At 35.7% G+C, this 23,758-nt stretch overlaps 1 protein-coding gene across 2 annotated transcripts in view; it reads left to right on the top strand.

Moving 5' to 3' along the window:
- The window catches only part of XPR1 (xenotropic and polytropic retrovirus receptor 1), a 234,089-nt gene that overhangs the window by 128,636 nt on the left and 81,695 nt on the right, over window positions 1–23,758 (top strand). For both annotated transcript variants that reach the window (XM_026509162.4, XM_048224959.2), the window contains 2 exons: window positions 9,230–9,331; window positions 21,390–21,613. In XM_026509162.4, coding sequence (XP_026364947.1) covers window positions 9,230–9,331; window positions 21,390–21,613 — 326 coding nt within the window. The remainder of the gene's footprint in view (window positions 1–9,229; window positions 9,332–21,389; window positions 21,614–23,758) is intronic.

Below are 23,758 nucleotides of genomic sequence, written 5' to 3'. Positions count from 1 at the left end.
TACATTGTGTATATTTATGTGATTATTTGATTAAAGTCTGTTTCCTCAGGTAGAGTGTAATCTCTGAGGGCGGAGTTTACATGTATTTTGCTTATCATTGTATTCCTGGTGTCTGCCCCATTGCCTGGTATATAGAAGGGACTTAATACTTGTTGAATGAATGACTCCCAGTTAGTTCTATTTCTACTACACCAGTGATTTTAGAGTAACATTTTTATTTTTGAAATCTTCATAACCATATGCTTTATATAATTCTCCCATCTGTTGATGAAGTAGCATTTGAGAAAAAATAGAATTTCAAGTTATTTATTCCTAATTTGTAAATCACACTTAAAAAAAAACACCTTTTTTTCTTAAAAACGTGAAATCAGTAGTGCTAAATATTCTTCGTATATTTGATTTAACTCAGTCACATGTTAATTTTTATTCATCAGCTCTTTCATTTATGAGTAGTTTTTGAGAAGCTAAGAAGTCATAGAATCTATTGGGTATGGAATATAAAAATGCAAAGAAGTGTGGTGGTGATATTAAAATTAGTGCCTCTCAAACCGTATTCCACAGAATAATGTTCTTGGAAATTTTACTAGACACTCTCCACCCCCTTTTCCATCTTTCCCCTGCCATTTCCCCTCTACCCCGGTGAAAGAGTATTCTTATAAATAACTTTGGGAAACACAATATAGTATATTTCCTTCTCATTGAATAATAACAATGTATATTAGCATAGTAAAGCTTCTTTTGCCTTTAAGCAGAGTTTTTCAGCCTTGACACTGTTAACATTTTGAACTTAGGTAACCCTTTACTGAGAGGCAGGGAGAGAGAGGATGATGTTCCCGGCCTTGTAGAATGTATAGCGGCATCCCTGTCCTGTATCCATTAAATGCCAGTAACACCCTTCCTGTTACGACAACCAAAAAATGTCTCCAGACATTGTCAATAACCCCTGGGAGGCAGGATCATCCCAGTTGGGAGCTACTACCATTTTTTTTCCCTAAGATTATTTATTTATTAGAGAGAGCAAGAAAGAGAGCACATACAAGTTGGGGGGAAGGGGCAGAGAAACAAGCAGACTCCCTGCTGAGTGGGGAGCCTACTGTGGAGCTCCATCCCAGGTCCCTGAAATCATGACCTGAGCTGAAGTCAGACACTTAACTGACTGAGCCACCCAGGCACCCTGAGAACTGTTACCTTAAAGAAATCAATTGATCCGTGTTTATAACTCCTATTTCCCAAACTTATTTGAATTCCTTGGAATTCTTCTCCTTCTCATTCTTCTCTTCATATACATACCAATGTCCTGGGAAATGCTATTCTAAATGATCATTTGGTGAAGGTAAACTAATTCTACTTTTGATTTTTCTACTTTTTAAACTTGCTTAAAACCCTTCAATATTTTTCATTGCACTTAGAATAAAATTCAGACTCTTTAACATGGCCTTTGCCTCCGTCCCTATCTTACCTCCTATCACTTACTACCTGCTATTAGTTCCATTGTAACCTGCCTTTCAGGTCCTCAACCTCCAGTTCCTTTCCTAATACATTATTCCCACTCCTGAGAATCATATTGCCCTTGCTCTTCTCATCCTTTAAGTTCAGGTTTCAGATTAAACGTCATCTCCTATGAAGAAGTCTTTTCTGACCATCTCTTATCCTGCCAAAAGGATAGCTGTCCATCCCAGTACCTACCTTCCATCTCATACCCTGTTGCCTTCCCAACATTTTTCAGTTTGTAATTCATTGTTTATTTGTGTGGGTTTCTTTCTGCCTCAGTCACTGGAATGCAAACTCTATAAGGGACAGGAGCCACATCTGTCTTGTTTATCATTATATATATATATATATATCCCTATCATTTAGCACAGAGCCTAGCATCTAATAGGCACAATAATTATTTGTTGAATAAATAAATGAATATGTTTTAATTTATCAGTGTGTTTCTGTTATAGTATTAAACTTGGAGCTAAAATATGTTTTATTGAGATGTAATTCAGATACTATAAAATTTACCCTTTAAAGTTATATGATTTAATGGTTTCTCATATATTCACAAATTTCTACAACTGTCCCCACTACCTAATTCCACAACATTTTCATCACTCCTCATTCCCCCTTCCCCCAGCCCCTGCCAACTACTAATCTACTTTCTGCCTCTGTGAATTTGTCTGTTCTGGACATTTCATAAAAATGAAACGTGTGGTTTTTAGTGCCTGGCCTCCTTCCCCTTTATGTAATGTTTTCAACATTTATCCATGCTATAGCATGTAATAGTATTTCATTCTAATGGCTGAATAATATTCCATTATATGGATAGGCCATATTTTATTTATCTATTCATCAGTTGATAGACACTTGGATTGTTTTCACTTTTTAGCTGTTAAGAATAATGCTGCTATAGATATTTGTGTGTAAGTTTTTGTATAAACATGTTTTCACCTCTCTTGATATATACCTAGAAGTGGAATTAGTAAATCATATGGTAACTCTAATTAATTTTTTGAGGAACCGCCAAACTGTTTCCAACATGTTTGCACCATTTTTACATTCCCACCAGCAATGTATAAGGGTTCCAGTTTCTCCTCATTCATTTCAACACTTGTTATTGTCTGTCTGTCTGTCTGTCTTTTTTAATCATAGCCATCCTAGTGGGTATGAAGTGGAATTGTGATTTTGATTTGCATTTCCCTAATGATTGATGATATTGAAATGTTTTCATATGCCATTGGCCATTTCCGTAATTATATTTTTTTTTTTGAGAAATGTTCATTCAGATCCTTTGCCCATTTTTTAATTGGGCTATTTGTCTTTTTATTGTTGAATCCTAAGAGTTCTTTATATATTCTGGATACTAGACCTTAGCTGATATGTGGTTTGTAAATGTTTTAACCCAGTCTGTGGTGGTTCTTTTACTTTCTTCATAGTGCTCTTTTAAACACATTTTTTAAAATTTTGATGACGTCCAATTTATCAAAACTTTTTCTTTCATCCCTTCTGCTCTTTGTGTCATATCTAAGAAACCATTGCCTCATCTAAGGTTATGAAGATTTATGCCTGTTTTCTTTTGAGAGTTTTATAGTTTTAGCTTTTACATTTAGGTGTTTGATCCATTTAGGTTAATTTCATGTATGGTGTGAGGTTGAGTACAACTTAATTCCTTTGTGCATGAATATCCAATTGTTGGAGTTTTGTTTTTTAAAACTTTATTAATACATCATAATTTTTCACAAAAATTATTAATATTGTTTCAACATTTGCCATTCAAAAAAAAATGTATGAGGCACATACTATCTATCAGACATTATGTTGGGCATAGGATTTAAAAAGATTTAAGGGGCTCCTGGGTGGCTCAGTTGGTTAAGCGTCTGCCTTAGGCTTAGGTCATGATCCCAGGGTCCTGGGATCGAGCCCTGCATCGGGCTCTCTGCTTGGCGGGAAGCCTGCTTCTCCCTCACCCACCCCCTGCTTGTGTTCCCTCTCTCACTGTCTCTCTCTGTCAAATAAATAAATAAATAAAAATCTTTAAAAAAAAAAAAAAGATTTAAGAAATCCCTGCCTTCAATACCTTATAGATCTGGAAATTAAGAACATTGAAATTTATAATAAAAAATTGAATGGAACATATAAGATATTTGAAGAAATTAATAATGGTTTCAAGAAATTGGTTTTTGAGAGAATGCATGTGAAAGATGACACTTCTGCTATTAAAAAAAAATATTCCCAGGACAGCTGGTGGCTCAGTTGGTTAAGCATCGAACTCTTGGTTTCAGTTCAGGTCATGATCTCAGGGTGGTGAGATTGAGCCTTGCATTGGGCTCTGTATTCAGCAGGGAGTCTGCTTGAGTTTTCTTTCTCCCTCTCCCCCTTCCTTTGCTCCTACATGTGTGCGTGCACTTGCTTGCTTTCTGTTTCTCTCTCAATCAAATAAATCAATCTTAAAAAAAAAAAGAATAGAAATATTCATGGCAATTGCTGTAAAAAGCACTTGGTGGTGGTTGCTATGCAGTAGAATGTTTTACCTTGATTAGTACTCATAGAGTCATTTGCTGTTAACTTACTAATTTGAGAACTTTTTGTTCTCACCATTCTGGAGGACTGAAATGCAAGGGCAGGTGCAGGCTTTTCTGGTAGGGCCCCTCTTCCTGGCTTGGAGAGGGCCTTCTGGCTGTTTTCACATGCCTTTCCCCAGTACTCATAGAGTCATTTGCTGTTAACTTACTAATTTGGGGGGGAGGGGGTGGATGAGAAAGAAATTTTCTGTCATCAATAAATTTGAGGTAAAATTTTGACCATAATAGAAATGACAAAGAAATCTCTCCCCATTCTCTGTCGTGCTCTCTTTCATATAACTGACTGAATTAATATTTAACTCAGAGCAAAAGGTTCTCTACAGCAGTGTTCTCTGACTCATTCTTCACCAATTCTGGATTTTTTTTTCACCCCTTTGTCTGCCCTTTTTTTTTTCCTGTTGATGCTAATCTTATAATTGTTGATACATCTTGCTAAGATTTGCAGTTATATATGTTGCCTTTTTTTGAAGTAAGCTTAGTCTTTTGAGAATAATTATTTGAAAATTTAGGACATGTTAAATTCATTGTATTAATGTACGTGGGCTGCCATTACAGAATACCATAGATGTGTGGCTTACTGAGTAGAACTTTTTGTTCTCACCATTCTGGAGGACTGAAATGCAAGGTCAAGTGCAGGCTTTTCTGGTAGGGCCCCTCTTCCTGGCTTGCAGAGGGCCTTCTGGCTGTTTTTCACATACCTTTCCCCAGTGTCCACTGAGGGTATCTCTGATGTCTCTTCCTCTTCTTATAAGGACCCAGTCCTATTGGAATAGGCCCTGTCCTTAAGACCTCATTTAATCTTAATTATCTCCTCAAAGGCTGTGGCACATTGGGGATTAGAGATCCAACGTATAAATTTTGGGAGGTGGTGGCTACACAGGTCAGTCCATAACACTTAAGGAACACATCATAGTAATTTTTATATTCATTATTTTATAATAAGAAAATATAGTGAGTTTCTATAAAACTTAATTGTTACTGGAGAGGGGAAAAAAAACCCTCATGTTATCTAGGCTCCCTACACCTGTATTTCTTTACCTGTAAAACAAGGAAAATTGGCTAGTTGATTTCTGAACACTAAAATTCTGTTTCTCTGAGTTAGTGATTTCTAACATTATTCAGCAGATAAGTTATAGTTATAGGAAGCATCTTATAATAGAAATTGATGTTCTGTAAAATCAGCATTCTACGAACTTCTCGTAACAGAGTGAAAGGCTTAGTTGACCTGTGTGCCTCTAAATTCTTAGTTAACTCTTTTCAACTAGCTGTGCTGGTTAGGTTTTACTATTTATAATTTAAAGATTTGGATGCAAAATGTTCCCTTTTTTTCTACCACTTATTATACTCTTTATACAATGTAATTTATTTATCATTCCTGAATACATTTCATTGCAATGGATTCAAGCAATACAGTAGTAAGTGTAAGTAGCAAAATGTGAGACTCCCTCTCATACCTACTCCTCTTTCAGATGAGATAACCACAATTAACAGTTTGGTATGCATCCTTCCAATCTTCTTTCTATGAATGTACATATGAATATTGATTTATGCACATATCTTTTCATAAATGAGGTCATGCTGTCTATATTCCATTATTTAAATTTCTTATCAACAGTGTGTCTTAGGATTTTCACACATACCAGGATGTATGTGTATCTTTTTTAAATGGCTGCATAGTGTTGTGTGATGTTATTATATGTGGTTAACTGTTTCCCTTTTGTTGAACATTACTGTGTTTTCTTTATCACTATTAAAAACCATGTTACATGAACATCCTTGCACACACATCCTTTTGTGCAGAGATTCCTTTAGAATATATTTCTTACATGTGGGATTAAATGCACTGAACATTTTGACGGGTACTCTCTGATTGCCTTCCTAAATGGCTTTATGCATTTACATTCCCACCAACAGGGAGTGAGAGTTCATTTACCTTTACCATTGCTGAAATAATATTTTAAAATTTATTTCAATCTGTTGGTTTAAAATTTTTATTTCATTATTTTGAAGTCACATATAGCTGATATCTGGGATGTTGAGCATCCTTTGTTCATTGGCCATTTGTATTTTTCTATGACTGCTCTAAGTTATCCGTTTTTCTTGTGGAATATCTTTTTAATACTGATTTGTAAGACATTTTTGAAGTCTATTTTGCATGTGAATCCTTTATTTTATATGTTGAAGATATGTTTTCCCTGTTTGTTGCTTGTCTTTTAAGTTTGCTTATGGTATCTTGTGGAATGGAGATTTTTTCATTTTGTGAGAATGTCAGTCTTTCCCTTTGTGGCCTATTTTGTGCAGTGTTTAGGAAAACTTTCCCTATGTAGAGTTATTTAATTTTTTTCTAGCGTTTTATAACATTGTTTTTTTAACTCCATTTGGAGTTTATTCAAATGAATGGCTCAACCCTATTTTTAATATGGTCCATTCTTTTCTCATTGATTTGAAGCACCCTTTGTCTTACTCTTAAACCCTATGAACCCGTTTTCCCCAAAGTGGACTGTTCCTGTGAAACCTGTAAGCCAAGATGATGTGAAGACGCAGTTACCATTAATTTATATAGGAACATTTTTTAGTGTTCCCAGAACCAAAAAATATCCTTTCTTGGGCTTTTCTGATACCTTAGGACATACTTTGCTAACAGATGCACAAAATAAATTGAGATAAAGCACAGATGCTTGCAGACATAGTTCAAAGCTGTGGCGGCTTGGGTGAGATGCTGAGTGCAGTTCCCAGGGAGGGAGCTTGGCGGTGCCACTCTCACTGCCCAGGCTGCTTGCTGCCCTTGTAATGGCTTGCTGCAAAACGAATGCTGAAAACTGTGTGTGTGTGTGTGTGTGCGTATTTTTTTTGTAAAAGCAGAAATCCTCTACAGATTTCTTTTCAGTTTGCAAGAACAGGTACTCATGATATGTCTTCTGTAAAAGCAAAGTAGTGTAACTCGAATTTTCAAAAATGGGGGGTACCTGTATATGCAGATCTATTTTTATGTATAGTTCTTTTCTCTTTTCTCTCTTTTTGCCATTACTTTTTAGTGTTGCTCTAACGTTACTCTACTCTTTTCTGATTTGTGGCTATTAAGTTATATATGTGAACCAGAAATCTACATAAGAGACTACTGGTATTTTAGATAAAACAGTCTTTAATCGAGGAAATGAAGAATTCGTATGAGATTGATTAACGAGTAGAATGTTCATGCTTTAATACATAAAATTTATTATATGTTTTAGTTTCTCAGAGGCTTATTTAGATTTTTTTGGTTTCTAGGCTCCTAGTAATATTTTATTTTTAAGATTTTATTTATTTATTTGAGATAGAAAGAAAGCATGCAAGCACAAGCCCGGGGGTGGGAGGCAGAGAGAGAGGGAGAAGCAGGCTCCCCACTGAGCAGGGAGCCCCATGTGGGGCTTGATCCCAGGACTTTGGGATCATGACCTAAGCCAAAGGCAGACGCTTAACCAACTGAGCCACCCAGGTGCCCCTCTTAGTAATATTTTAAATATTTGATCTTGTCGAATATGTAACCTGTCCGTATATAAATATTAATATGTTAAAATTATTTTTTTAAACAGAAGCTATATTTAAATTGCTTTGATGAACAACTTTGTTCTGTTAATAGAGAAACAAAGTAAATATGACCAAGCCTATACTTTGCTTTTGGGTTTTCTTTCCTAACAATATAATAAAGAATAAAATAATAATGAAAAAAATGGGTAAAGTAGAATGAGATATTACTCTTATTTTAAATCAGCTATAGCTAAATGCTATTATAAGAGCAGCATCTGTTACCATGGATCATCTCTAACTCAAGATCGCCTTAAAAGAAAGCTTTGACCTGATTTATGCTTTGTAAAAATAATTCACAGTGGCCTTGGGCTGCTGTAGCCTTTATTGTACCTTAATTACGGAACTTACATGAGGAACTTAAAGTGGCCACCCTTTCCTTACTGTAAAATCAGTAGAATCCTGCGTTATCTGTTAAGTTCTAAAGCATAAGAAATAGAGAAGTAGATATATAACTAAGTCAAGGTTTTGTGTAGTGATAATTTTTTTTTTACATTTGTGTTATTCAAATTAAATGAATATATTTGACATGCTTTTTAGAACTTCATTTTAAGCTTTTGTTTTTCTTTAAAGTATCTCTGGTACAAAGAATTAGTATGTATATGTGCGTATTGCATATTACTCAGGGAAATACTGTTTCTCTTATCCCTGGACAGATGAATTGTTTAAGAGTTTTTGCGATTACACTAAGATAGTTATGATTAGCATCTGGAGTCTAGGCAGATATCACTTGAACAAGAAACATGCCCTTTTAGGCTTGGGGGTTCCTGAAGCTACATATATCTGTACTTGTGGTATTCAGTAAATTGACAGCTATATAATAGAACTCACAAAGTGGATATAGCTTGCAGAGGCATATATCGATTGGTCTACACTGTGTTTTTAAAATACATAGATTTGTGGCTTGTCCTAAAAATTGGAAGATGTGGCACCACAGGGCAACAACTAACTAGATGGACATGTGCTCTCACTTGCCAGAATCCATACCACTCCTTATCCTGAAGCTGTTAGTTGTCGTTTATCACCATACTTGTATAATCACCCATTTGCTCAATTCACTTATGTTCCTACCCAGTGACTATAGGCTTAGAATAGGCAATTTATAACCATCAGTCTACTTTTTTTTTTTCTGTATCTGGCGCAGCTAAGTGAAAATCAGTGGAAAGCTATTTAATATAGTAGAAACGATCAACTCTTTTTTTTTCCAGGAACATCTTATATATTCATGTCTTCAGTTTCTGTTCCTTTTTTTATTCCCTGAAATATTTACTCTTGCTAAATCCTACTCATTTCAACTCCCCAACACCTTGAATCTTCCTTGATCACATCTCTCTACAGTAGTATCTTCTCCTGAAGTTTTAGAACACTTATTTTTTTCACCACTATAAATTTATTATAGTAGAGACTTAGAGAGTTTCATTCAGTTAAAAAATGACTGTATTCCTATGAAGAGGCCTTTCATTAGTCTTTGCTTAATATGGTTCACAGTTCATTGTTGTCATTTTGAAGAATAAGGAAGTAGCACCTTTAAATTTTATTTCCCTAGTTTTCTTAGTTGGCCTTTGGACATCATATTTAAATACTGTATTCCTTGCTTTCAGTTACAGATGAGGACACGGTAAAGAGGTATTTTGCCAAGTTTGAAGAAAAATTTTTCCAAACCTGTGAAAAGGAACTTGCCAAAATCAACACATTTTATTCAGGTAAGTAGTTTTTTGGTACAACAATCAGGGGACAATTTCTGCTGCTGATGAAAGAAAAACTCTGCCATGTCAGTGTTTAACCTTCTGATCATCATTTTTAAACTGGGGCTTGTTTTTCCTCCTACACTGTACTTAGGGATATTTACTTTAGCTGGGGTAGGGACGCATCTAGTACCTCAGTGTTTAAGCCTAATACGGTCATTGCCTAGATTCTTTTGCAGTTGCAAGGATTTGGGAACTTCATTGTGAACCAGTACTTTGATGGAGCTTCACTAAAGTCCAGTCTGAAGCTTCAGAAGAATCAGAACTTTGATTTTATTATTTCAGAGCTGAATTAGACAGTTCCTGCTTATTAATTAAATTACTTTGCCTTTCCATTGTATGGAATATTCCTTTCTATTGCTCTAGAGCATTGTCTCCAGAGTGACATCTACAAGATGCTATTGGAGTTGAGAAGGAAATACTAGAACTTCCATTTATTTATATCTGACCCTTTAAAATTCTGTTTTTTTATATATATTTTTATACTGTCCTACTCCTTTAATATCTTTTTTCATATCACAAAGCTCAAGTTTCTTGGCTCCCTCATCTATTCCAGTGATAAGCCCCCCCCCCCGAATTATTTCCCTCTCAGTCAGTTATCTTAACCACTTTGTCCCTTGTGCTTTTTAATCTCCTCACCCTCATTGCTTTATAATGTTTCTGCCTAGTGAAACTCCACCTGTAGACCAATCCAGCCTTTTACCTTCTTTATGCCTACCCATAGGCTGCTTAGGATAGCCAGGGGAAAAAAATCACAGCGGAACAAACTTGAACCAGTATAAATTCATTGTTACATTATTAACTATGTCCTCAAAGTTGCACATGGGTCCTAATCAGTGCCCTTTTCCATGCTCCAAAGTGGGTTTGTTTGTTTGTTTTTTAAGTAGGTTTCACAACCAGCGTGGGACCCAACATGGGGCCCAAACTCATGAACCCACAACACTGAGATCAAGACCTGAGCTGAGATCAAGAGTCAGATGCTCAACCAACTGAGCTATCCAGGTGCCCCCCCCCAAAGTGTTTTTCTAAACCCAGCACCATTCTCTTGAATTCTCAGACCCCACCATCTTCTCCATCATGCTCATTATACCTCCTACTTTACATATAAATATAAAGGACTTCAGGGGCACCTGGGTCAAGGGATCAAGCCCTGCATCAGACTCTGAACTCAGCACAGAGTCTGCTTGAGTTTCTTTCTCCCTCTCCCCCTGAGCGTGCACACACAGACACACACACACACTCTCTCTCTCTCTCTCAAATAAATATGTCTTTAAAAATTTTTTTCAAAAAAAACTAAAGAACTTGAGCTCCTGTTGATGTATAATACATATGCAGATCTATGCCACCCCTCCCCCTAAGTACTTGTTGACACTCTTACCCTTACTTATTTTCCTCCAGTCTTTTTAGGAAAGCTATCCCTCTTCAGTCTGTGGCAAATCTCTACAACTACTGACTGAATTTTAGCTCCTCAAGACCTGCTCCAGTAATTATTTCTTCTAAGAATTAGTAAATAAGTGCATCATTGACTTCCCTTTTTACTGGGTTAGTCTCCTTAGCAAGTCACTCCCTTCTGACAAAAAAGGAAGCAAATGCCTTAATTCTGTGTTCTTCTCATCTTTCACTTATGGCTGGGCTTCCTAGGAAAAAGAGCAATTTATGCAGAGACACAGAGCCATGAAAGGGCACAGTATATATGCATGTCCTTTGCACTACATTGTAAGCACCTAGAATGCAGAGACAGAATAGAAATACTGTTTGAAACTGTGCAATGATAGATTTTCAGCAAGGGAAAAATGTAGAGAAATTGCAATATGCAAGAACAAAGATAATTTCCAATTAGGACATAGGAGGAAAAGAGGAACCAGCAGTGTAGACAGAAGGAGAGGGTGGCCATGTAATGAAGAATAAGGAAGAGTAAGCTAAAAGAGAAAGGCATTTGCAGGGGAAAGAGTGATTAGACGGAGAAGGGCCTGTAGTAAATGACCTAGGGCTGTAAATGCAAAATGTAAAAGGTCAAGTTAATTACCATTTTTCTTTTGCTAGGAATTTTTGGGGAAGGATCTCTGAGCCCAACTCTGTGTAGATAGTTTAGATCAGAAAGAATAGATAATGCTTCTTGGTATACAAAGCAAAAGAAATATCTACTCTTAACAATAGATACGTATTTTTTACATGTTGAGTTATAGTAAAAACTATATACAAATTGTGAACCATTACACCTAGTCAGGTATGTGTGTTTTATGTATGGTTGTATGCATCTATATATGTGTGTATATGTAATATATTTAAACAATTAAATTTTTATGGAATAATATCCTTACTATGTGTAATATATTATTTTCTGTATTTATTTCTATTTGACTTATAAAATGCTGATTTATGATCCACACAGCTGCTTTTATGACCCATATTGGGTTATAACCCTAATGTGAAAAATGGTATCTTAGATTTGATTGTTTTTCAAAAATAATTTTAGGCTTTCTACTATTAAAAATTGGGAGGCTACGATCGTAAATGACTTCCTTTTTCTGTGTGTATTGGCAGGGCCAGTAGGGCATGCCTCTTGGTGTCACCACAGAGTAGGTACACATGATAGTCTTCAGACTAACTTTTTACCAGGTCAGGAAGTGATGGGTAATATGAAGACATGATTGACAGAAACAGAATTTGGCCCTTGTCCTGAACAATATCATTTTTCTCCTTATTAGTCACCTTCTCCATGGCAGATTGTCTTATATACTGCATTTCTCAGACACTAGGGCACAGAAAAACTATAAATAATACAGGGATGAGTTCAGGTTATAAACCTACCTCCACCCACTTGTATCTCACAAATTACTTAATGGTCAGCTAAAAATGGTCACTTTTAAGTAGATATAGTCCTGACTAAAACTTCTAAATACCCCAAACAAAATGCTGTAAAAGGTAAACAAAACATAATGAATACTACTAAAATGTAGATACTTATTTTCATATCAATTCTGTTACCTACCAATTACATTTTGGATTTTTGAACCTTACTATTTTTTAGAAGAAGTTTACCGTTTAACCTTTCTAGGCCTCCATGTACTTGCTACTACTAAAATGAACACATTGATTCCCAGCCCTCTTGGGTTCTACCTGTGAGGAGTGAGAAGCAATTGTCAGTATTTCACAAAACCTGATATAAGTCATTTCATTGCTCTTTATGTTTTTTTTACATATTTTTTAGTTAATAATGTATAAGCATTTATATTAATAGATAAAATCTTTTTTAAAAAAATTTTTAAAAATTATTTAGTTGAGAGAGAGAGGGAGAGGGAGTGCATGCACCAGGAGAGGGAGAGAATCCTCAAGCAGACCCCCACACCAAGCGTGGAGCCCAGCACACAGGACTTGATCCCAAGATCCATGAGATCACCAGCTGAGCCAAAACGAAGAGTCGGACACTTAACCGACTGAGCCACCCAAGCGCCCCAATAGATACAATCTTTTAATATTTGAAGACCATGGAAGGAAAGGGAAGTTTTTTAAAGGAAGGCTCCATTTGGTGATAACATTACTAATCACTGATGTCTCCTAAGTCTCTTCTAGTACTAAAAATGGCATCAATCCTGAAAGCTGTAGTGTTAGAAATCTTTTTTGTGGTGATCAGTAATGTCCTTTTCCATTGGTCATATTAATCACTCTATATTATAGCATCTTTCTCTTTGCTAGAACCATTTTGCTTTCTCTCTCTATTCAAAATATTTTGCTTATAAGCAGTGTTTTTATGTGCCTACATAAAAACAAAATCTTAGAATATATCTGTTGCTTTTAATAGTCCACAGTTAAAACAGGCAGGGCTTTTCCTTTCTTTCTTTCCTTTTTTTTTTTGGTTGGAATGTTTTAAATAGCTAGGGGCTCTTTCCTTCGTTTCTAAACAATCTCAGTTTTTTTTTAACCTGTCCTAATTTTTTGGCTTCAGTTATTATGACTTCACAGCAGTGTTATGAGTTTTTCCTTTCTTTACCAGAAAAGAGAGAGGGAAGAAGGGAAGGAAAGAAATTGCAGTAGTGTTATTTATAAGTATGAGATTTATGGCAATAGAAGCAGATTTATTTCTTGGCTATAAAATATTTTCAGGCTTCTTATATATGTAAGACCAATTGGATAATAGTTATTCAGAAGTATTCGTATTACAGTTATTCCTATAATCCTGTTATGTTTTTCTTTATTCTTACTGAATTTGAAGCATTGTATATTATGCCACTGAGTGTGTGTAATAAAACATAAGCATTTTTTTCACTGAAATACTAAATATCATTTTATAAGTGATTATATATATCTGGTACCCACATAGCTAAATTATGACTTAATGGCTGATTTAGCTCTTTGCTTGTATGTGTGTAAAGACGTGGATTAAGTATATATTAGGGTGATCATAGGTCTGTAGTATTGTTTAAAATTCCCATTGTCTTACTATTATTTTCTATATCATGATTCTCTTGAGTTTATTACAACAGAATCCATTACTTAAGAGCTGTAAAGAATGGGGATTGGGAGGTTGGTTAGGAGAGAAGTAGGGGACATGAATTAAAGCAAGCAGTCTGGCTTGCTTTCTTGTTAACATATCTGATGATAATTAAAATTACAATTATTTATGTACTATCCACATGTCCACTCTCCTTCCCTCCTATCTTCTAATATTTGAAAACCGTGGAAGGAGAGCGAAGTTTTTTTAAAGGAAGTCTCCTTTTTGGTGATAACATTACTAATCACTGAAGTCTCCTAGGTCTTTCTAAGACTGCTAAGATTTTTTTTCTAAGACTGATGAGATGGGGAATGTCCCTGGTCATGGAGTAATACCGTTGCAGGATGACATCCTTATAAAAAAGCTGACTATCATCTAAATTAATGTTCTCTTAAGCTGTAAGCTATGACCCAATACATGGGTCAGGAAATTAAAATACCTGGGGTCATCACGAGCATTTAAAAAAATATATGAATAGGGGTGCCTGGGTGGCTCAGTCGTTAAGCGTCTGCCTTCAGCTCAGGGCGTGATCCCGGAGTTCTGGGATCGAGCCCCACATCAGGCTCCTCCACTGGGAGCCTGCTTCTTCCTCTCCCACTCCCCCTGCTTGTGTTCCCTCTCTCGCTGGCTGTCTCTCTGTCAAATAAATAAAATCTTTAAAAAATATATGTATGAATAGAATATAGTAGAATAGAAAATATCAGATTATATCTAATGTGTTTATTTACCAATTGTGTCTATTTCTTTTATGTACAATATGATACTTGGTATTTTAGAATTTTGCAAAGTACTATGGAAACTGACATGTAAAAGCATTGACTTTACTTGGAGGAAGAGAGAGGTATTGTGGAAAAGCCTCCGGAAGAAGTAAAATTTAAATTGGCTCTTTGAAAACGCGGGGCATTTTCACATGCTCTTGGAGGAGCATATTGGGGTTAACAGTGGTAGAGGACTTGGAGTGCAGTATTCCCAGGAAACACTATCCAGATGCATTGTGACATCAAAATACATGATATATTTGGGGGTGGGGAGGATAACAAACAGTCTGCTGAGGCTGGAGTTGTAAGAGAATAAGGATTCAGTTGTTATTATTATAGAAAAAATTGAAGAATGTTATGTTTTATTGATGCATGGAGATTTTAGACTTCAGTATTTGAGGTATAATGATTTCATGTAATAAGAATTCCAGATAAAGGCAGAACAAAAATTTTGTGTAATATAACAAAATTAATTATCCTGAGTCATCTAGGGTTGATCAACTCTTACAAACTTACTCTGTATTTCAAATAACACTGAGGTCCAAATATTGAATTAGCAAGCTCGTAACATTGCAAGATAAGTATACAAAAAATAAATGTATTCTAAGACACTGACTTTATCAAGAATTATTCTTCAGTTCCATAACAATATAATAGCTTTGTTATTCAGAAGATAGCTTATAGTTCTGAAATAACTTTTCTAAAAGTAAAATATATATAAATCTGGTGAAAACTAAGAAAATCTTGTTAATGCTATAGCTTTTTGAGGGACATAAAGGTGCTTTGAAAGTTTTTGGGTGGTTATTGGAAATTTTTATCAGATATTTTATTTTCTGAGAGCTTATGGCATTAAACATGTATTATTAAAGTAATAATGTGGCTCATTTCGAGCCACTTGATTTATTGGCATGAGTAGAAATTGAAATTTATTGTCAAAATAGGCTACTTTCATCAACATTTGTAAAATTACCTAGAAATATTCATTTTTATTTTGTGTGAGTATATGTATAGATTTTAATTCATAGGCAAAAGTACATTCTTATGTACACATTTACCCTTTTCCAGGTTCTGTGCTGCCCCCATATGTTTGAGAGTTTTGGATATCTGACTCTAGAAAACTGAGGTGTCATTGAAACATAGATTTCGATACTTAGTATCAAAAGCATCCCTTTCTCATCCCTTTTAAACCTGTTGATAAGTATTAAACCCTTTTGCTAAGTATAAAAATCTCACACCATAACTATGGTAATATTGAATTTTTTTTCCCAAATTACATGCTTTTACTCTCCTACTCCCAACAAGGGATTTTCCCTCATACACTTTTCTAGATAGTCTTGCCCTTAAGGAAGAAAATAGTTCAAAAAAGTAGCTGAATACCCCTGGTATTTATTTGTCCTCTATTTCTATATGAAACTTGGATTACCAGAGAAAAGTTTTTCCTGTATATTCATTCAGTCACTCAGTCAGCAAACATGGATTGAGGCTACTGTATGCAAGCTCTTACAATACAAAGATGATGATGATAGTCCACACAAAAATTTATAGGTGAATGTTAACAGCATAATTTATATAGTAAAAAAATTAGAAACAATTCAGATGTCTGTCAGCTTATGAATATTTAAAGAAAATGTGGTATATCCACCCAACAAATATGTAATTCATTAATAAAAGGAACTCCTGATACGTGATACAAAATGGATGAACCTCAAAATCATGCTAAGAAGCCAGACAGATGCAGAAGACAACATGTTGTGTGATTCCTTTATAAAAGTGTCCAGAAAAGGCAAGTGTATAGAAACAGAAAGCAGATCAGTGGTTACGTGGGGTTGGGGGGTGGGAGTGAGGATTGACAGCCAATGGCCATGACAGAAGTATATGGATTGTTGGAAATGTTCTAAAATTGGATGGTGCTGATGATTGCACAACTCTACAAATTTACTAAAAATCAGGGGCGCCTGGGTGGCACAGCGGTTAAGCGTCTGCCTTCAGCTCAGGGCGTGATCCTGGTGTTACGGGATCGAGCCCCACATCAGGCTCCTCCACTATGAGCCTGCTTCTTCCTCTCCCACTCCCCCTGCTTGTGTTCCCTCTCTCGCTGGCTGTCTCTATCTCTGTCAAATAAATAAATAAAATCTTTTTAAAAAAATTAAAAAAAAATTGCTAAAAATCAGCAAACTATGCTTACCATGGGTGAATGCTATGCTATGTAAAGTATACCTGAAAAAGCTATTAAAAATTGCACACCATTAAAAAATGAAGTTTTTTTTCACCCCTCAGAGAAGCATTGGCTCAGAGAGCTCGCTCAGTCAGTCAGTCAGTGAAACAAACATAAACAAAGAATTATGTTCAGTGTGCTTTGTATGCATGTTTGTGACCTCCTGAGAGTCCTACAGAAGGCGTTTCAAGTTGTGGCTGAGAGTTTTTAGGCAAGAAAGACTTACAAAAAAATGATATTTGAGATTAGCCTTGTAAAATGAGTAAGGAGTTTGCCAGATGGGTAGGTATTTGTTTCTTGACTTATTGCTGGCACGCAGGAAGTAATGGTTCTTCTTTCTTTCCGTTTTTTGGACTTCTTTCATTTTTAATATCCATGTAAATTTATAATTACAAAACATGTATTGACAACTGGCTAAAGAAGGTAAACAAATAGCAAATTCATATATTGGTCTCTTAACAATAAAAGTTGATCATTCATATTATGATTTTCTAGCTTTTGGGTCTTACTATTTACCTACAGCTTTTAATCAGCAAAATAATTTATAGTTGACCTTGGATAAATTCTCACATTCTTTCAGTAAATATGTGTTTGTATTTGTGTATATTATTTTTTCAAATGGCTTTTAAGTGGTTAGGACATAAATACTTAGGTTGTTAATAAAACAGAAGTGTTAAATATATCTTTTGGCCTAGGAGTATCATGAAAAAATTACAGAATCACTTAAGTGCACAGTGAACTAAAAAAGAACCAAAAGTTCTATATTGTTTTTGATCAGAAGGATAATAAGATGGACAGTTTTGCAATAGAAATGCTTGACTTCTCTAAAAAGAACCTTGAGATTCATTTTTCCTTTTCAGTGTGAGACTTGAAGATAGGTGAATTGTTCTCTTTCTTATAATATGGAAGACCAGGAAAAAATTCTGAATACCTCTCACTACAAAACAGTAAAATGCTACATAAAATATGCAGAATTATTAGATACAAAATAAAGTACATGCTTAGTATGGTTAAAGACCTAAAAAAGAGTATCAAAACCATGCACAAAAAGAAACTATCAAAACTGAGTTTTTGAAATAACCAATTAGAGGAGTGCCTTGGGTGGCTTAGTGGGTTAAGTGTCTGCTCATGTTGTTATCTCAGGGTCCTGGGATCAGCTGGCGCAGTGCTCCCTGCTCGGCAAAGGGAGTCTGCTGCTCCTTCTCCCTCTGCCCCTCCCCCCAGTCGTGCTTGTTCTCTCTCTCTCTCTCTCAAATAAATAATTTTTTTTTAAAGATTTTTTATTTATTTATTTGACAGAGATAGAGACAGCCAGCGAGAGAGGGAACACAAGCAGGGGGAGTGGGAGAGGAAGAAGCAGTCTCATAGTGGAGGAGCCTGACGTGGGGCTCGATCCTGTAACGCCGGGATCACGCCCTGAGCCGAAGGCAGACGCTTAACCGCTGTGCCACCCAGGCGCCCCTCAAATAAATAAAATTTTAAAAATAAAATAACCAATTAGAACTTTTAAAATGAAAATATAAGCACTGAAATTAATATCTTAATTAGTTAAACCTGTCAGGTGGAGATTAAGAGAAAGTTTATACACTTGAACATAGAGCTGAAGTAGTTATCCAGAATACCGTAAAAAGAGATAGAGAGGAAAATATGAGCTATGTAAAAGAGCAACAAGGTCAAGAGGCCATAGTTGATGCCTGTGATTTGCTTTTCCCACTACTCATTCCATATTTTCTTTCCCCTCAGCCAGAAGCCCAGTTGGCTGGGGTTTTTTACTGGATGGGATGACCCAAACTTTAATTCCTGAAGGATCTGAATCCTCAATAATTCTTTTCTTTGATTTCTGTCGTTTTCCATCAACTTTTATTACTTGTCATGGAAATACTAGGATGTGTTCCAGAGAGTCTCCTGGGTTATGGACACAATCCTCCATGCTCCTATTGTGTATCGACAATTCACTTTCCCCTTGGTAATCAAATCAATCACTAACCAGTAAACAGCTTCTTTGCCTACTAGTTCAGGGGTACGATGAGCCCAAAATGGCCAGGTGGCAGTCTCATCTTCCAATTCAGTAGAACCATTATTGTATTCCTCTGAAAGAAGCATTTTCCACTGAGAACTAACCAATAGGCAAAGTTCAAGTTGCAGATTGGGAAGCAAAAATTAAGTGAGTGATTTTTTTGGTATAGTAGTGAGAGGAGCCACTCCCACTTTGATCCCTTGATTCCTAGGCTCTGTACTTTTCTGTGTTTGTGAAAGCACCAATAAATATAATGGTCTTAATACTGCGTCCTGTAAGACAGAACCCAATTCTTACAGAGTATTGTCTCCTAACTCACTTTGTTAAGTCTCTCTTTAGGCCAGCAATTTCTGGGTATGTGGTAAGACCATTTTATTCCATGCATATGCTTGTTGCTTTACAACTTTTGCTGTGAAATGAATGTCCTGATCAGAAACAAAGCTGTGTAGAATACCATGAAAATGGATAAGGCATTCCAATTGATAGTGGTGCTAGGTGGGAACATTATGAGCAGGGAATGTACAACCATATCAAGAATACATTTATTCCAGAGAGGACAGATCTCTGCCCCCTGCATGATAGAAGGCATCCAGTGCATTCAACCTGGCACTAGGTGGCTGACCAGTATTGATGGGGAATGGTGCCATTTCTGGGGCTCAGAGACCATGCAGGTGTCTGTTGCCAGATGAGAAGGTGCACTGTTAGTTGCATGGCTGCATACGAGATCCTTTGGGCTCTGTTGATTTGCTCCAGTGATGATACCACATTTAAATAATAGCTGCCATCAGAGTGACCACTTGATTGAATTTGCTATAATCCAGTCATTTTTCAAGATCCATCCAACTTCTGCACAGACTAAACAGATAAATTAAATAGGGTTGTGAATAGATATCAACGTCCCTGCATCTTTCAAGTCTCTGGTGATGGCACTAACCTCTGGATGAGCTTTTGCTTCTTGGTTATTATCTTGATAGGGAGAAGTTCTAGAAACTTCCATTAGTCCTTCCTACAATAATGGCTTTTACCCCTGGGTCACAGTCAACATGGAGATTTCTACAAGTATCCTGGTGTTTCTACTCCAATTATACATTTTGAAACGGAGAAAGCAATCATAATGTGAGTCTATGGACCACCTGGGTCCCCTGTGAATTAAACCTGGGTTAATATTTCATCTGTCACCTAAACACTGTAGATCTCCATTTGACTGCTGGACTGAGTGGCATTTGGAGTCTCCAGAAATTTGCTTCAGTTCAGAGATACATGGTAGGCATAATTCTAAGGTGGAGTCTAAGATCCCTTCCTCCATAGTGTATTCTCTACCTTCTCCCAGTTATTCAGTCAAACATCTACCTAGGTGTTGCTATGAAGGGATTTTGCAGCTGTAATTAAGGTCCCAAATCAGTTGACTTTAAGAATGGGTGATTATCCTGGGTGAGCCTGACCTACTCACATGAGCCCTTAAAAAAGACTTAGCTATTCCTGAGGAGAGAGATTCAAATTATGAATATTCACAAGGTTGTACAACCATCACCATTATATAAGTCCAGAACATTTTCATCACCCCCAAAGGATTCTATGCCCATTAACAGTCACTCCTTTTTCTTCCTGTGCCCTAGACCCTGGGAACCACAAATCTTCCTGTCTCTGGATTTGCCTGTTCTGAACATTTCATAGAAATGGAATAATAAGACACTATGTGGCATTTTGTGTCTGGCTTCTTTCACTTACCATGATTTCTTTAAGATTCATTCATGTTATAGTATGTATCAGTACTTCATTCTTTTTTCTTTTTAAAGACTTTATTTATTTTTTTGACAGAGTGAGAGAACACAAGCAGGGGAGACAGTAGAGGGAGAGGGAGAAGCAGACTCCCCGCTGAGCAGGGAGCCCTATGTGGGGCTCCATCCCAGGACCCTGGGATCATGACCTGAGGCCGAAGGCAGACGCTTAACCATCTGAGCCACCCAGTACAGGCACCCCCAGTACTTCATTCTTCTTTATGACTGAATAATATTCCATTATATAATATACATGCTGTATTTTGCTTATCCTTTCATCAGTTAATGAACATTTAGGTTGTATTCCACTATTGTGAATACAAATTCGTGTATATGTACAAGTTTTTGTGTGAACATATATACCTAGGAGTGAAATTGCTGGATCTTAATGTAACTGACTCTGTTTAACTTTTTGAGAATTGACAAACTGTTTTCCAAATTATGTGGCTGTACCATTTTGCATTCTCACTTTCAGTGGCTTTTTAGATTCTGTGTCTTCATCTGTAAAAACAAAGGGTACACTTGAGGTTTTGCAGGGAGGGAAGTGTGGGATAGAACGATAGAATGAAATGTTATACCAAAATGGTTTTTTTCCTATCTAGTTCTAAATATTACATGTCATATTTTTTTCCTAGAAATTTTAGGGAAACAGACCAGAATAAAAAGTAAAAAACCAAAAGTCTGTGAGAACTTTACCAGCTTTTTTATCTTGATGATTTGAAATGCTGGTTTCTTTTTTGGTTTTTGTTTTTATAGAAAAGCTTGCAGAGGCTCAGCGCAGATTTGCTACGCTTCAGAATGAGCTTCAGTCATCACTGGATGCACAGAAAGAGAGCACTGGTGTTACTACACTGCGACAGCGCAGGAAGCCAGTCTTCCACTTGTCCCATGAGGAACGTGTCCAACATAGGAATATTAAAGACCTTAAACTGGCCTTCAGCGAGTTCTACCTCAGTCTTATCCTGCTGCAGAACTATCAGGTACTTATCCTGGAAAATGGAACCTTCAAAGAATCGAGAAATTTGGAATTAACCTTGAACTATACTAATGGGCCGATCCAAAAAGGAAAATCTTTAGCATGTCATTATTATTTTTTAGGTTCTTTTTTTTTTTTTTTTTTTTTAAAGATTTTATTTATTTGACAGAGAGAGAGAGACAGCCAGCGAGAGAGGGAACACAAGCAGGGGGAGTGGGAGAGGAAGAAGCAGGCTCATAGCAGAGGAGCCTGATGTGGGGCTCGATCCCACAACGCCGGGATCACGCCCTGAGCCGAAGGCAGACGCTTAACCGCTGTGCCACCCAGGCGCTCCTATTTTTTAGGTTCTTAGTGTGATTTCAGATGTTCTTATTGGTTAGAAACCATATATCAAGGGTGGCAAAATTGTGTTAATAAGACTTCTACTTTTGAAGATCAGTTTTCCAAAACGTTTTGTACAGTGTGCACAAGTAACCCTTGATTCATGTTTTACTTCCTATTTTTAGAGTCATCTCTGATAGTAGTAAGTAGAAATAAATTATATATGTCTTATATATATAAGAAATTATGTATATAAGAAAATATATATATATTATATATATCCAGCCACTGCTGGCTATGTAAGAGCTTTACATTCCTCCAAGCCTATAACAAAATTTCCACAAAGGCAATTAGTTAACTTTCCTGAAACTAACACTAATAATATAAAAGATATTAACTTTACAACTTGCCACTAAGAATCCTTCCAATTGTATTATCCATAGACTGTAACATAACTCTATTTAAAAAAAACTTTATGTAAGTACTGGATCATTATATTGTATACCTGGGACTATTATAACACTTAACTACATTAGAATGAAAATAAATTTTTTTTTAAAAAGTTGAAAAATATCTTGCGAAAGAAATTAGGTCACAGCAAATATGTATAGAGACTGAATATCTAGGCTACTGTGATATATCACTCAACAGTTTTAAAACCCAATCTGAAAAGTTGAATTACCATGTACACTAAACTATGGAAATAGAAGTCTTTTATTCATTTCTAATTCTTCACAGATTTTTTTACATATTTAAATTTGTTTACATATTTAAATCTATAACAAATTTATTGAAAAACAGATTTGTTCAATAATAAAACATTTAAATAGGCAAAAGCATCTAATCTTTAAAGAGACCTTACATACTATTCTTTTTCCATTTTGTTATTGTGATTAGTACTTCTAATCAGTGGTTATATAAAACATTATATAAAAACTAATGGTTATATAACAAAAGTATTCTAGGGGTAAATATTGGAATTTTAAAATAAAAAGTCATTATAGTCTCATAGCTGCAGTAATCTAAGTTGTTAATGCATGTACTTATTTCCCTCTCTTTCCCTTTCATAATTCTACCTTCCTTGGTAATTTAATATTTTATCATTCAAAGAAGAACCCAGTTGGAAAATAATTTTAGAAGAATAGTAAACTATATGATGATAAATTCCTTTCCTTTGAAATTTATCTGTAGCTTTATAATTTATATTTAAAAAGAAACAAAAATGTATTTCTTCTTTCTTTTAATGCTATAAAACATTAACATTTCATATTTCATTGATTGTGCTTATGTGTTGCAGAGAAACACCTTTGTTAAATTTTATTTTATTAACTTTCCCAGAAGCTTTTGTTTGGGGTCATTATAAAAAGCTCCTTGGGAAAACAAAAATAGTTGTTAATTATAAAAGTTCTGTTCTATTCTCTATTCTTTAAGGCTGGCTGTTCTGTAAGAATATATATTGGTAGTGAGGAGAAAGGAAAATTAATTGAAAGCAGTCTCTAAATCACGGTGTATGTACCCCTAGGAGAGCTTAAGATGATTTGTTAAAGTATGAGACAAAAATTATAAACAAAATTAGTAAGGAAGCAAAGTCTAATTTGGAGTAAGTGCTCAATTTTTTTACTGATAGGGATATGTGATTAGCAAATTTGGGAGATCTCTGGTTTAAAGAACCATGCAAATCCACAGTATCCTGCTTTTTTGCATGTATCAAAGAACAACAATTTGAGAATGTAGAAAAGTGTAGTATTTTGATATTATAGAAATGGTGGAGGAGTGCAAGCTCCTATCCGTTATCAGCAAAACTCTGTATGTATGATCACTGTTATTC

Source organism: Ursus arctos, unplaced genomic scaffold (genome assembly GCF_023065955.2).
Source record: "Ursus arctos isolate Adak ecotype North America unplaced genomic scaffold, UrsArc2.0 scaffold_2, whole genome shotgun sequence".
NCBI classification, from domain to species: domain Eukaryota; kingdom Metazoa; phylum Chordata; class Mammalia; order Carnivora; family Ursidae; genus Ursus; species Ursus arctos.
Note: the sequence above shows the minus strand (reverse complement) of the source record. Positions and strands in the feature narration are given on the sequence as shown.